General features: G+C 39.0%; 1 protein-coding gene across 7 annotated transcripts in view; it reads left to right on the top strand.

The window, feature by feature from the left end:
* The window catches only part of PH4alphaEFB (prolyl 4-hydroxylase subunit alpha-1), a 292581-nt gene that overhangs the window by 241109 nt on the left and 35933 nt on the right, over positions 1-15539 (top strand). For all 7 annotated transcript variants that reach the window (XM_086904992.1, XM_086904991.1, XM_086904990.1 and 4 more), the window contains one exon: positions 7611-7834. In XM_086904992.1, coding sequence (XP_086761118.1) covers positions 7611-7834 — 224 coding nt within the window. The remainder of the gene's footprint in view (positions 1-7610; positions 7835-15539) is intronic.

Below are 15539 nucleotides of genomic sequence, written 5' to 3'. Positions count from 1 at the left end.
GACGTGGTAAAAAGTGGTGCGAGTGTTTCCAGTTTACATCTTGATCGATCCACAATCTCCTCTCTTTCTCTCGCTTTTGTTGATTCCACAGCTCCTCGACCTGTGGCATGTAGTATGTAACGAAACTAATTTATTACAAAGTTTGCTGTTAACGAGTTCCATTGCAAGACGATCAAAGCAAAGATCCATACACTAATGAAGGTTTACGCTTGTCACTAAAGTTCGAGGTTACGAAAGTTCAAAAAGATTTCAAAAATTCAAAAAGAGTTGTTGAACGGTTTTCGAATTCAAGAAATTTTCCTAAAACCCTTATATCCTCTCCAATATCACCAACCCCCTGATCTAGGAGGAACCACGTCACTCGCAAAGAAATCCGCAAGCGTTTGTAATATAATTTTTCTCGAGCACTGGATCACGTTGACACTTCATCCACGTCAAATCGTTTCTAATTATTCGAAACAGCATCATTCTGTACTGCACTGTACTATTAGGTGTGTAAATAAGTTTTTTTTTTTCCAAATTCAAGATTTTATTACGTAAATCGGGTATAAGATTACTCAATTGTTTCGTCGAAATTCTTCTAACTCATCGTCGTCGGACTTTCTCGGTGCACTTGAACGATCGTCATCTTCCAAATTAAAATTTTCGGCTTTAAATCTTTGGTACCACTTTTTACACATTCCGTACGATGCAACGTTCATTTCAGTAAACTGCAAAAAGTAAACAGTAACGCAAACGATGCTTCTCACACGCCATATTGTCACACAGGACTGGAAACTCTTGGAGCGCTCGTCACGACTCTTCTTACAAACAAAAGCTCTTTCAGATGGCGCCACAAACGACGAAAAATAATTCGATTTCGGTCAGAAATTATGATCGTAGGTAAAAAGGAAACGGAATTTATTTGCACACCTAATATATCTTAACGGCTTTATCGATTTCTTCTTTCCTTCTCGATCGTTAAAATCGTGAAACGAAACGTCCTAAACGAAATTGTAGAAACTAAATTGATTCGACGAGAAAAAAGAAAAGAAAAATATCGATTTCAATATTCCAATTCAAACGTATATGATTTCTACACAGTTCACGGGATCGTTTTCGAAAATTCGCTAATTCCTTCCCTCCAGGCTGGAATCCCCCCCCTCCCATTCCTCCCCCTTCTCTCTGTCGCTTTCACGCGGGCTAATTCGGCCGATTAGCCGCGGCAAGTTGAATTTCTCGCAGTGTATCGGCGGCCAATTTGCACGAATTCGCGCGGGGCAGAGGAGGGGCACGAAATTCATAGAAATTCACGCGGCACGGGACTAATGGATCCGGTAATACACTCGCTCCGGTAGAAACTCGTGAGCATAAATTAACAGTTTCCCCTGTTTCGAAACAAGGAGGGAGGGATGCGGAGGCCTCGTGAAAACTCTGTCTGCCTCCGATCAGAGAAGCAGAGAGAGAGAGAAAGAGAGTGAGAGATCGCGGTGGCCATCAGCTGCAGCCGGATACACTTCTCGTGGATGGATTCGTTTATCCCGGTTTAACATTCGCTCGAAACTCGTCGTTTCCCATTGTTTCGGCGGGGAGTGGGGGATAATTTCTAGCCTCGTGACTCATATTATTATCTTGTTATCTTATCGATCTTGACGTCGAACATTTCGAACGAACAATTTTGTTTGGAAAATCTGATCGCCTTTTTTAAGATTTGAAAATTCCAGTTTTACAAACTGGACGGACAAACTTATTTTCCTCGAGATACTAAAAATGTGTATATATACTCTCTCTCTCAGGGATTTAAAAAATGATTATTCAAATGATTAACTAAATTTCACAGATTTCGTAACTTCGACTCTCGCCCATTTATATTTGCAGAAGAAAAATTTTTTCGAAATATCGAAATATCGAGAGAGAGAGAGGGAGAGAGAGAGAAAGAGAGGGCTTCTTCGAAATTCCTTTCATTTTTAAAATCTTCGAAAGGTTAAAAAGAGCGAATCGGGCCAAGCGCGACGAGCGTTACGACCGCCGGAGTGGAGGGGATAAATGGAACACGGAGCGAGGCCGGATTCAAAGCTTGCCTCGGCCACGGTGAATTACCGTGGAACAATTAGATTCTCGTGCTCCGCGCGAATCACATTTTTCTCCCCTCCTCGGCGAGGAAGAGGGAAAAAACCGCGTTTCTCGCCCTTTGTTCCTCCCTGTGGAAGAACCGGTGGAGAAGGAGCGGAGAGGGGGGGGCGAGAAGGGCCATTGAAACCGAAGAAGAGCCGTTTCCGAAAGTTGGTAAAACGTTAAGGGGTTCTCTCGCGCCGCCACTCTTCCTCTCGTCGCCCAACCGCTCCTCTCGTGTCGCACAATGGAGAAGAAAAATCGCGATTTTTCTTTCCTCCTCCTCTTTGTTTCTCCGCGCGTTTCCATCTTCGATTCTTTTTTTTTTTTTTTTTTTTCCCCCTCTTTCTTGTTCCTTTTCTTGCTCAACAAACACAAATTTACAGATCGGTGGAAAGAGACAACGTTCGACAACGTTTGGATATTTATTAGCGGCAATAATACGAATAAAACGGCGATGGAATATTCATAGCGGTTTGAATTTTCAAACTGTGTAAACAGCCGTGAATCGAGATGAACGTGAGCAACAAGCTTGTTGATGTGATTCCGATCGGAGTGGTATAATAACCGGAACGCCATCCTTGTTTCCTGATATTAAATGTTAACATCGAAAATCGAGGATAATTAATGTATAACGGCGCGTTTGCCCGTTTCGACCCGTTCGTTTCTGATAATGTTTTTCATCGGCGAATCGGCGCCGTGCCATCCCTTGAATCGATCTTAAATCCATCGATGAATTTAATCTCCACTCCTCCAGTTTAACGTCAGTCGGTAAAAAAGTTTCGTTTCAAAAAAACGAAACTCCTCGAAAGAGAGTCTCTTCGAAACGTTCGAACGGTCTCTTTCAACTTTATTACTACCACGAGCAGCGCGATTTCTCGATTAGATTTTTTTCAATTCAAAAATCAGACTCGTTTCACTCGCGTTCCAAGTGAAATAAAAATATATATACAACGAACAATAAATGGAGGAGGATGGGAGGGGAAGGGAGAATTGTTATAAAGTTGCAATTTTCACGCCTCTTTTATTTATAATTCGAGTCGAGTTCTCTCGTGCCCCCTCCCCCCCCCCGCTCGCTTTTCAACTTCGTCGAGTGGCCTCGAACAAAAAGAGGGAGGGGAGAGGGAAGCGGCGAGAAACGAAGGAGGGGGAAGAAGTTGGCGAAAGCGTGACGGGATAGATGGCCGATCGGGCAGGTGCAAGTCGCGCGCGCCCAACTTTAATCCTCCTCTCCGGAGGAAAAGTTGGTGCGACCGCGTTGGGATGGGGCAATGGGGCAACCTGGCGGCCACCTCCGTCGCCGGGGGAAACTCGATTAGAGAATTTTTCTTTAATTTGTCCCCCTGCGAGAAAGGGGCGCTAGTTCGATCGATAGTTTAAGAAGCGGGGGCTCTCAAACTTTTCGCCAGGATTTGCGCCGCGTGGAGGGGGAAGGGGAGGGGAATGATGGGATATTTCGTGGCCGGCCGGTATCTATCGTCGCCGTTGGTCGAGGCCGATTATCGTGGCTGGCTACGAACGAGTTTTATATCGTGTTAATATTATTCTCTCTGGTTTTTGGTTTTGTAAATTTCTTTCTCTCGAATTTTGTCGATAGGATTTTAATGTTATTGTGGAATTTCTATCGATATTCCCTAGTTTTTATTCCTTGATTTTCTTCTTAAAAATTTTGTGAAATATTTCATATCTGGTCTCGTTCGTATTTAAAACAAGTTTTACGGATATTAATATTATTCTCTGGTTTTTGATCTTTAAATTTCTTTCAAGTTTTGTTAATAGGGTTTATTTTAATTTGTTAATGTTATCGTGGAATGTTTTTTACCTGATTGTCTCTTGTCGCTGAATATTAATATTATTCATTAGTTTTCAGTCTTTAAATTTTTTATCGTGAAATATTTCATATCTCCTTTTTATTTGATGCAAAGATGCTTTGTGAATATTAATATTATTCTCTAGTTTTTGATCTTTAAATTTCTTCCAAATTTTGTCGATAGAATTTATTTCAATTTGTTAACGTTATCGTGAAATACTTTCGTACTTTGTTCCCTCTAATTGCATATATTAATATCATTCATTTAATTTTTCATCTTTAAATTTCTTTCAAAATTTTTGTACCTGACTGTAATTATTATGAAATTAAATCATTATTATTATTATTATCATTAAGAAATTAAAAAGTACTACCACTAAAAATATATCATCGCGAGATATCGATATTATTCGATCTTTAATTTTCGTTCTCAAAATTTATGTCGATAAGGATTTATTTCAATTTGTTGAGAATACACGCGATGTCAAAGTTACGGGTTGATTAAAGGAGTTTCCGGGATTGAATAAAACCGGAAATTCGCATGTCCACCGGAAATTCCGACATTCGTGTTGCCGCGAGTTTAATAAAGCGACGAATGTTACGGTGGGGAAACTAGGCTGTGCGGTTTAGGGCGAAGTCTCGAGTAAGTCGTTTTTATCCCCGACATTTTTGCCAAGGAACGCGTGGAACGTGGCAAGGAGTTGGGAATTACCGTCGAAGGAATTTCAGGATGCGGTGTTCCCGGTGAATTTTAAAGGTTACGGAAATACCTTGCATATTACCGCGTTATTTATACACATGGCAAAAAAAAAATAATAATCGATACTCGAAAATCGTCCGTTTTACTATTCCTGTACATTCCATCTCATTTTAAACGGAAAATTATTATTATTACAAAATTCCGACTCTTCTACTTCGATACTATTTTTTTCTTCTCATTTCCGCGAAAGAATTCCAAGGATATTCATAATCTGTTTCTTTTCTCTCTAATATTTTCGATATCCTTGATCATTTCCAATCGTCATTGCAACTGATTACCAAATTGTTCGAAACGCTATTTTCCCTCGTCTCGGCGAAACACTCTCCGGAATAACGTTCGTTATTTATTTCAACAAATCCATTTTCCCCGGATAGCCTCGACGTATGTATATATACATACGTGTATCCCTTCAATTTCTAAACGTAGGAAAAATATCAGTTCAAAGTTAAAAAACCGCCCATTCGTTCCGAGATAAATGATATTCCTTTCGGAAGGGGAGGGGGAAATCCATTTTTCCCAAAAGCAAATTATCCGCCGCGTATACCCGAAATATAAGCTCGATTCCACCAACGTGGAATCGATCCAAAGTTAAAATTCCATATTTTCCGTATATATATATATATAAACATTTCGAGGCTCGAGTTTCTCGCTCCAAAAACAATCCTTCTATGTCCGAAATAGTCGATCTCCATCCCGAAACTTCGTCAAAAGATCGTGGCACTCGCCATTTTCCGTTCCACTCGAACAAAGAGACGCTCGCATATTCGGCCAACGAGACTAGAGACGCGCTTGTCCAGAAATCGAAACACTTCTCTCTCCCGTCCCCCCACCGCGAGTAAAGTTGCAAACGGACAGACACGGCGAGTGGATTCCCTGAACTTCGAACGCTGATGCAATCGAAGCTTTTTCGCGTGGAAACTCTGCCGCAGAGACAGTGAGAAGTAAGGGAAAAGAGGGGGGAAGGGAAAAGTGCGCGATGACTAAACAATATACTCTTTCTTCCAAACGTTTAACCACCTTTGTGCTCCGATGGTAACTTTCCGGTATGTATTTGCTTCGTTGCGATTGTTGACTGGACAGTGAAAATAAAATGTACGAATTTACGTGAATCTTTATATTTAATTGCGCGTGCTTGTTTACGAAACATTTGAAGTGTGCGTATCGAAGAAAAAGAAATGGATATTAACTATGAAATGGCGATGCTGCTGGCAACAGTCGATAATAAAAGCAAAAATAAAATTTCGGTGAACGTTAAATTCTAATAACAGCGGCAAATCGACAATGTTTATTTCCGTTTGATTTTTTTTTTAGAATATCGCTTTTTTCTGAATAGATTCCTAAAATTTTTACGTATAATCTTGTAAAGTGATGCAGAATGATATAATGTCGAATGGCTAGATTATTTTTATCTCAAATTGGACTGTGAGTTTGACAGTGATAAGTGGCAATAGAAGTATTATTTTCAAAGTTTTCGAGTTTGAAAAGCATGGAATACGGTAATGAAATTAGTTATTAGAGTTTGATTTTTCGTTGTTGAACGACGAATTATTTCTGTTCGTTAATTCGTTAAATTGACGATAGAGGGAAGGAAAGGAGCGACGAAGATAGAAATATAGTAAAAGAGAAGGTAAGAATAATAAGACGATGTGAGTGTGAAAGCACATTTTATCGCGATACTTGCCCTGACAAGAAGAATACATCTTGGTAATTGCTTTATTATTAAAATATATATGCGAAACGACGATACAAACTTTAATATTCGACAAATTTTCCTTCTTTATACGTAAACATGCATGAAATATTAAAATACAAAAGTTTTATACGTTAATTCGTGCGTGAAATCATTTGGTTCGAGGTCAACAACACATTTCGCGCATGCGCGTATAATTAACGTATCCTTACGTATAGAGAAAGAAAATTCGTCGAATGTTAATTATAATTATTTTTATTTTTCATCTTTTTACACCTCTTGCGTTTTCCTTCTCTCTATCGTCGTTCAATAACGAAAAATCAAACTCGAAAACATTCTATGCTTACGAAACTCAAAAAACATTGAAAATAATATTTCTATCGCCACTTATTACCATCAAACTCGGACCAATGACGAGGATGCAGTTCGATCCGCGATCCAATTCGAGATAAGAAAATCTACTTACTCGACATTATATTGCTCTACGCTTCACAAGATTGTACGTAAAGAGCTTACGAAAGCTATTCGTGAATTCTAAAAAAAATCGATCGTAAGTAAATTTTATCGCCGTTCGAATCCAAAGCGGTGGCCGAGAAATCACCGTTCGAGTCAAATTTCGTCCAATCCCAATCGTGCGCGCTTCCTTCTTTTTCCATTGATTCGAAATAGAGTTAAATGAACGTCGAACGACGCATCGTTCGAAACACGGTGATTGAGATAAATCCTGGGATGTAGTGATAATTCGACGGCGAGTATCTAATTAAAAAAAAAAGGGGGGAAAAAAAAAGAAAGAAACTTTTAAAATTTCTAAATAACGTTCGAAGATGGAGAAAGATAAACGAAGTTGCGGAATCAACTCGCGAACCATTCTTTTCTCTCTCTCTCTCTCTCTCTCTCTCTCTCTCTCTCTCTCTCTCTCTCGAGCCACGAATGATTAATTGATAGCCATCTATCTTCATTTGGTCCTCGTTAGTGTCGCTTTTTTTCGGCCGAAAAGCGAGCCGCTTCCATCGGTGGTGGCTCTCGATGGGATGAGTGGGCGAGAATCATGAGGGAGGAGGGGGAGAAAAATAGAAAGAAAGGGGAGAACGAGAGTCGATCGAGAGTATCCGTGGCGATTAATCGAGCAAACGAATCGCCATCGCTGTTTCGATTACACCTCTCCTTCCCTCTCGTTCTTTCTATCTCGTTTATCTCTCTCTTTCTTTTCTTTTCTTTCCTTCTCTTCTACTTTTTTTGTTCTGTATTCACGATTGTAGACACGGGAAAGGCAGATGGAAATTGGAGGGGTCCCGACGAGGTTGGCCGGCGTCGTTCTGGCCCTGATCTCGATCACGAGCACGTGGTCCCAGCATGGCTGCGTCGCGGAACTTTACACCGCGTTGGCGGACATGGAAGAGCTACTGGAGACCGAGGCGGTGCTCATCGACACTCTGAACGGGTACATCAAGGCGCAGGAGGAACGCCTCGCCACCCTGAGAAAGTGAGTGCTCTCTTTTTTACGATTTTACATTGGTAACGTAACGAGCCAGTGTTTCTCAACCTTCTCCACGCGTCCGTCCAATGATAACGTTGCAAAATAGGAAGAATTTTCAAGAGTTAGGAGAACGAGAAACGGCTCGAGCAATTTTTTTACACACAAGTGACGGAACGAGCCAGTGTTTCTCAACCTTCTCCACGCGTCCGTCCAATAAATAAAGTTTCGAAATAGGAAGAATTTTTTGAACAGATCGAGGCTGGAACAATTTTTTATTTCATCCGAATTTGTAAATTCGCCAGAGGGAGAGATTCTCTGTTTAATTTCGAATAATTTTCGGGGAAAAGAGGAAAGATAGAGAGAGAGAGAGAGAGAGAAAAAAGGACGACAGCTCGTTAGCGAGCAAACACGCATCGAATCGATTAATTGTCGAGACGCGTCCGCTCGATCTCCGAGCAAACGCTGCCCGGTTGATAATAACAACGAACAGTCGGGATAATCGAAAGATTTAATGGCAGATAAACGGTTGCGTGTCCGTAAATTTCCCCTCGAATCCGGACAATTATAGGAAGCTCGGGACGAGACTCCGAGATTCGAGGGAGGGATCATCATCCCATTCTCGATATTCTCTCAGAAACTATATAATTTTACGCTTTCGTAATCGTCTTCGAAATATATCGCACGCCTCGACTCGCGAATCGTTCTCCTTCACGAGAAACGAGAGGGCAGCACTCGCAGCGCCCGCTTAAAAAGTCCCATGAATTTTTCAATAGGTAGTTAAGCGAGCGCTATTACGACGTTAGGCAAAACGCCGTGGAGGGGAGGAGGGAGGGGATATTCGTATAAAATTCCCGTCTCACGCGCGTCTCACCGAGTTTCTCACCGAGTTTGCCATTCGTCCCCATTCGTTCCCCATTAATATTCGTTTGAGAATGATTACGAGTCATCGATCCCGATCGCCGCCTCCCTCCTCCCCCACCTTAATTAATACAATTTTCCAATCTGGAATAAAAAAGGAGAGGAGAGAATATTGTGGAAAATTGGAAGCAGGACGAATCGGGGAATTCGATATTCGGGCCACGTTCCGCTTCCGATTTTTTTCGGGGGTCACAAAAGGCGAGAATATAAAAAAGATTTCTCCTTCGCGCTGCCAATAATTCCCCCGATCTCCACTCCTCCTCCTCCTCCTCCTTCCTTTATCTTCCCCGGGGTGTGATTTGGCGGGTCGCCCGATTCCGATACCGATGCCTCCTCGCTCGGGGCTGGACTCGAATAGCGGGAATAAGAGGGAAGAAAGGTTAAGAAACGTTGGGCTCCCGTCCTTCTCCCGCTCTGTCTATCTATCTATCTACCTATCTCTCTCGGTTTCGCCTCGGCGGCGGGGAACAGGACGATTTCGTTTCGCGCGACCGCAATATTTCCGAACCTCGAAGCGAGCTGTCCTTTCTATTTTTAATCCGGCCACCGTGTAATTACTTTTCGGGGAAATGGATGGCGCTATCTTCGTCGTCTGTTCCGCCTCCCCTCCCTTTCTCGCTTTCTCTTCCCGTTTCTTTTCCGTTTCGCGACGAGGTTGCCGAGGAGGAGGAGGAGGAGGAGGAGGAGGAGGAGAAAGATTATTGGTCGGAGTTTTTTCCTCTTTCTTTCTTTTTGGAATTCGACGCGAGTGATTAAAATTCTTGCGGTGGAAGAGAGAGGGAGAGAGAGAGAGAGAGAGAATATATGTTGTGATTTTTAAAAGATTTCTTTGGTTTTTCTTTCGAATCTTTCGAAATGATTCTCGATTTATAGAAATTTGAAAAATAATCGTTCTTGACGCGGAAGAAAAAGAAAGAGAGAGAAAGAATTGAATATAAAATTGCAGTTGGAATTTTTAAAAGATTTTTTGATTTTTCTTTCGAAATGATTCTCGATTTATAGAAATTTGAAAAATAATGGTTCTTGGAGCGGAAGAAAATGAGAGAGAGAGAAAGAAAATTTTCTTTTTTTTCTTCAATCTTTCGAAAAGATTCTCGATTTATATAAATTTGAAAACAAACGATCCTTCCTGAAACAGAAAGAAGAGAGAGAATATATAAAATTGTACTTCTAATTGTTAAAAGATTTTTGTTTTTGTTGAATCTTTCGAAAAGATTCTCGATTTATATAAATATAATAAATGTATAATAAATAAAATAAATATATATATAAAATGATCGAAAGCGATAAAACGACGTTGGAGTTTTCCCCGGAAAAGGGGAGGAAAATCAGAGGCGGCGAGGAAGCTTTTACGATCGCTCGAGGAGCGGTACACGCGTGCGTTCGACAGTCATTCAGACTCTCTAATCGCAATCGAGTCACGTGCCAGCCATTCGAGTAACGTTCGCCAAAATTTCCTTCGAATAACGATTGTTACTGTCAGTTACATGGCAGAGAACGAGGGGCGGAGGAGAGACGGAGCGAGGGGGGGAGGGAATCGAAATGCCCGCATTAATAACCAGTTATCACAATGGACCTTGCGAAACCCCACTCTGGTAATGGGGCCGAACGTCTCTCTTCGAGTAATCCTCGAAACGATGAATTGTTGATCTTCCGGCCAATAGCAATAATAATTAATTATCCTCTACTATCTTCCACGATTCTCGATCTATGGAAACCGCGTTAATGCGTGTTTAAAATGGAGATATATATATATATATATCGAGAGAAAATTCGGGAGAATTTTTATTAAAAGGAAAGATCGTGAATATTTCACCTTAGTCCGATCGTTCATTTTTTTCGACGAAAATTTTTTCTCGAGATTCGATTCAGGTTAGGTCTTAATCATTCACATTCTCATACGATTTAAACAAATTCGGGATTCGCGATTCACGAAGAGAGATTTATTTAATCTCTTTAATTTATATGGGAAAATTACATCATATAAATTTCCCATTTAAGATTCATTTCATCGAATTTCCGTATTTAACACCATCTCGCCGACCGATATTAAGAAATTTGAAAGTCAAAGACCACGGTTTCACGTTAGACGGGGAATTAAAACTAAAATGTTCGCTCGTGGGAGCAACGGCAACCGCCATTTCGAAATCCCATCGAAACAAATTCTCTCGATTCCTCGAGGATACTCTTCCAAAATCATGCGTCTCGTGACGATCGTTTAAACGACCATTACCCCATTTCACCCACGAATTACGAATTTTCACTCCCGAAAATCGATTAATTTTAACCGGCTCGAACACGTGTCGAACAACGTCGCGTCCCGTCATTCGCGTCTGGCCGTTTTAACGAGCTTTCGAGAATCACCGATCGCCATGGTGTCGCGAGCGTAGCGAGGATCCGACGCGCGCGAGGAATCCGCCTCGAGCCACTCCAAACATTCGCGTTCTTCGAATCTGCCAGAGAGAGATAGAAGAAAATTGCGCGAGAAACGTAAACATAGAAACATAATATCTCGCCTAATTTTCGTCTCGTTCGTCCTCTCGATATCGTCACGAAAAGTATTTATAGTTTTAGATCAACTTTGATGAATTAAAGCGATATGATTAACGTGTATGACCAAAAATTATTCAGAAAATTGAAATATCTCTTAAGCTGATAATTTTTGAACGATTTCACTCGATATTGTTATGAAAAATATTTATAATTTTAGATCAATCTATTCTAGATTACGGTCCTTTCCCCTTACTTAGAGAATTAACGAATAAGAATACGGCATTCGTTCAACTTCTAAAAACTTTTTTCTGAGATATGTCGAGGTGTCGAAAATCGGGTGAGATATCTTGCACGCGCGATGAACGAAAGTGTAACGAGTCTATCCGATATCGATCTCTGTACACCGGTTCCATGAGTACGAAAATAAAAAGGTGAAAGATCTTCCGATCAAACGGTTGAAATTTTTCCTTTTTTTTTTTTTTTTTTCATTTTTTAATTTTTATCCGTTCGCTTTTTCGACCGAAAATTAAAATATATATATATATATATTCCGTTTCGAAAAAAAATATCGAACGACCGGTCCGATTCGATTTGGAGAATATCATCAAGGGAATATTTTATATGTAAAAAAAAAAAAAAAAAAAAAAAAAAGGATCGCCTTGGCAATTCGCACGTTTTTCGACGAACGAACCGAATAAAAAAATATTTAGCCAGGCCCGGAGCAAATTTGCAAATCGGTGTACAGCGATATTCCTTTTTTTTTTATTTATTTATTTTTTTTATTTTTCCATTGAATCGATCGAACATCAAACGTTTAAAAAAAAAAAAAAAAAAAAAAAAAAACAAAATTCGCGGCACTGCCCAAGGTGCTGAGCAATAAAATTTCACTCCTTCCAAAATTTTGGACTCTCGAAAATCGACTCGACGAAAGAATCGGATTCTTCGGATGCGTTCGAGCAAATTAGAAGCGAATTTTCGTCCTCTTTTTTCGAACGGACAGTTTGTTTCCTTTCTCTCTCTCTCTCTCTCACCTCCTCGCCGCGTTGAAAATTTAATCAGGCCCGTATCTATTTACGCCCGAACCCCAATCAATAGTTATCCAGAGACTTGTACTCGATGTTTTCAACGATGTTTTCGCGAGAGATTTTAAAAAAGAAGTTTTTAAAGAAGAAACCTTTCCTAAAACGCGTGGAAAAAGATGTTCAAGAAGGAAGAAAGAAGTTGAAGGAGAAAGTTTTCGAGTTACGATTCTCGTAACGAAGAATGTATACAGCTGTTTGGAAAAGCGTTTTATTCGCGCGCGCGCGCGCGAGAGAGAGAGAGAGAGAGAGGAAGAGAGAATATTTTCTTTGTTTCCTTTAATCTTTCGAAAAGATTCTCGATTTATAGAAATTTGAAAAACGATTGTTTTTGGAAGAAAGAGAGAGAAAGAGAGAGAGAAAATATTTTCTTTTTTTCTTCAATCTCTGGAAGAAAGAGAGAGAGAGAGAGAGAGAGAGATGGTGAAATTTCGTTGGTTGAAAACGAAAGATAAAGACAAACGGATCGATACTTCGAAACTCGTTTCAAAGAAACTTTTTATATTCTTGACGATCTTAAATTCGGTGAAAAATATCGAAAAAGATATTTTTATATTTTCATTCGTGAATGATCGAACTTTACGAAAAATTTCGACGATTCCCAAAAATTCTTCGCTTCGCGTTAAAGAAACGATTTCTCGACTTCGTGCGACGAATTTTTTGGATTAGCCTGAAACGAAAAATGGGGCAAAATTATTTTTAGAAAACGATATTTTTATTATAATCCATTATTTTATTAAAAATGTTTAAATGTAACTAAAAAAAAAATTGACGTTGCATCTAATTAATATGGAATAAAAAAGGAAGTGCGAGTAATAAATCAGTTATATAAAAGAATATGTAAATGTACGAGCTAACTTAAAATAAAATAGAAGAAAAATTGATAAAATTTTTTTAAATATATAACGTTAAAAATCGCAAGTTTGAACCTGAACCTGAATCTGACTTTAACGGATCGCAGATTTTGTATCACGAATTGACAAGAGAGGTGACAATTCTCGAATTACTCAGATCGTAGCCTTAAATAAAAAAAAAAAAAAAAATCTGCGTGGCAGATGTAAAAAGTTATAGCAGGCAATCAACTTAGAAATTGCTATCAATCAGTAGAGTTTATTGCTCTCGTTACTTCTTCCTTTCCATCGTCAGCCTCTTCGTCTTCGAGTTCTGAATCGTCGCCCCTCGATGTATTATACATCGATTCCAACAGTATTCTTTTCCATAAAACGTGAAATTTGACGTATTTTGAAATTTAAAATCAAAAGTTCCCAATTTGGAACGATACAAAAAATCAATTAACAATTGAGTTTAAGTTTAAAATTAATTTGGAAAAAAGAAAAAATTTATTTATAACGATTTAAATTAAAAGAATAGACATTTCGAGGTAACCGTCGTTGTAAGATTGAAATTTAAAAAAAATCCGCTAGATGGCGAGTTAATATAACTTTCTTCTACTTTTCGTTACATTTCTAATGAACATTTCCAACACAGAAGTAATTACTCGACTTTATTTGCAAAAAGGAAAAAATTTACCGACAATTTATAACGATTTAAATTAAAAAAAAAATAGAAATATTTCGAAATATTTCTCGATCATTTCAACGCGATCGATTTATTCTCCGCCGAAAAATATATTTCGAAGCTTTGCACTTTATTTATATTTAAGAAGGCTGCCAATCGACTCGAAATTTTTTTTCCTCGTTCGATCAAAACGAAAATTCCCATTTCTTTGGGAATTTATATCGCCATTTTAGTAAAAAAAAAATTTGAAAAATACGTAAATTTTATCCGCATTTCAATCCCTTGATCAGTGAAAATATAATACATCTTTTATTTATTTATTTTATTTTATATATACACTAATACATAAGCAGAAACTAACACGTAAATATATATACTTTATAATGATCAAATATAGTGCAAAAAAGGGTTAACGATAATTGCTCGTCCTTCCATCGAATGAAAACAAGAAGCTTGTAAAAAAAGAGGAGGAGGAGAAGAATTCTATCCTCGCCTCGTTGACAGATCTCAACGGCCGCGGGGGAGGAGAAATTTGGAGGGAGGGGCCGGATCAAAAGATAAGCGGAGAGGAGGCGGGCCCCTCGATATCGGCAAAGTGCAAAGTCGAACGCTTCCGATCGTTGGGCGAAGTCACGCGTGAAACTTTCCAACACGAAATTCCGATCGGAACCCGGACGGTTTGGCTGGATATTAAACGGGGAACGCGTCGTTGCCCGCAACTTTCCAAGGAATCCGCTCCACGTGGCCTTCCCCTCCGACTCCGGAACTCCAACACCTCGCACGCCTCTCGTTGCTTCCGCTCCAACTCCTTCTATACGTGTATATTTGTTATACGCGGATTTGTTCTGATAAATTCTCAGGTAGAATAGTCAGAGTAATTGAGGATTGTGCGAATAAAAATAAAACAAAATTTGAAGAACTCGTGAAACGGAAAATATTTGTAAGTTTAACTTTGTAATAGTGTAATAATTATTGTAGTGTAATCAACGTCTAATCTTGTAAATATACTCAATGTGCTCGAACAACGAATCCTAGAAAGTCGATATATTGCATAAATTTAGAGGTTAATTATAGAGATACGAGAAATTAATCGTTTCGATGTGTTTTATACATCTGTTTTAATTTAAATCTTTGTTAAATTAATTTTTAAACTTAAAATAATGATTTGTCAATGACTTTTTTATATGTTCCACGCGACAGGAGTCGAACGTACGAAAAAAGTAGAGACCGCCATATTTGATTTGCAAAATTTTGCAGAATTGTATTAAGGGCACGTACAGGCACAACCGAACAACTCGCCACCTGGCGGATTCCTTAATCTAACCATTCATATTTATGGATCAATTTTAATCTTATCTTATATCTGTAATATAAATATAACAATATTCCTTTCAATGTTTTTGAACAATGTATATTTTCTCACAATGCTTTCCTCATTTTATAATTTTCCAATTTAAGCCCATACCAATTTGTCAAATTGGAAGCGTTTTCCAAGTTAATTGCTTGCTGCAACTTTTTTGCAATATTCTTTTTAATGTATTCGATCGCATATATACATTTTTAATAGAATAATAAATTTTCTAAAAAATTAAACGTACTCTCAAATACTTCTCGAAATGAACGTCAATCTTTTCTTCAATCTCTCCCTCCCCCGTGCGAACGCATAAGTCGCGCGTGTCGCCATTTCTATTCCATTTCCATCG

Source organism: Apis florea, unplaced genomic scaffold (genome assembly GCF_048593485.1).
Source record: "Apis florea isolate Af1SG1 unplaced genomic scaffold, ASM4859348v1 contig_2350_pilon, whole genome shotgun sequence".
Taxonomy (NCBI): Eukaryota; Metazoa; Arthropoda; class Insecta; order Hymenoptera; family Apidae; genus Apis; species Apis florea.
The sequence above is the reverse complement of the archived record's forward strand: the minus strand, read 5'-3'. Positions and strand labels throughout refer to the sequence as shown.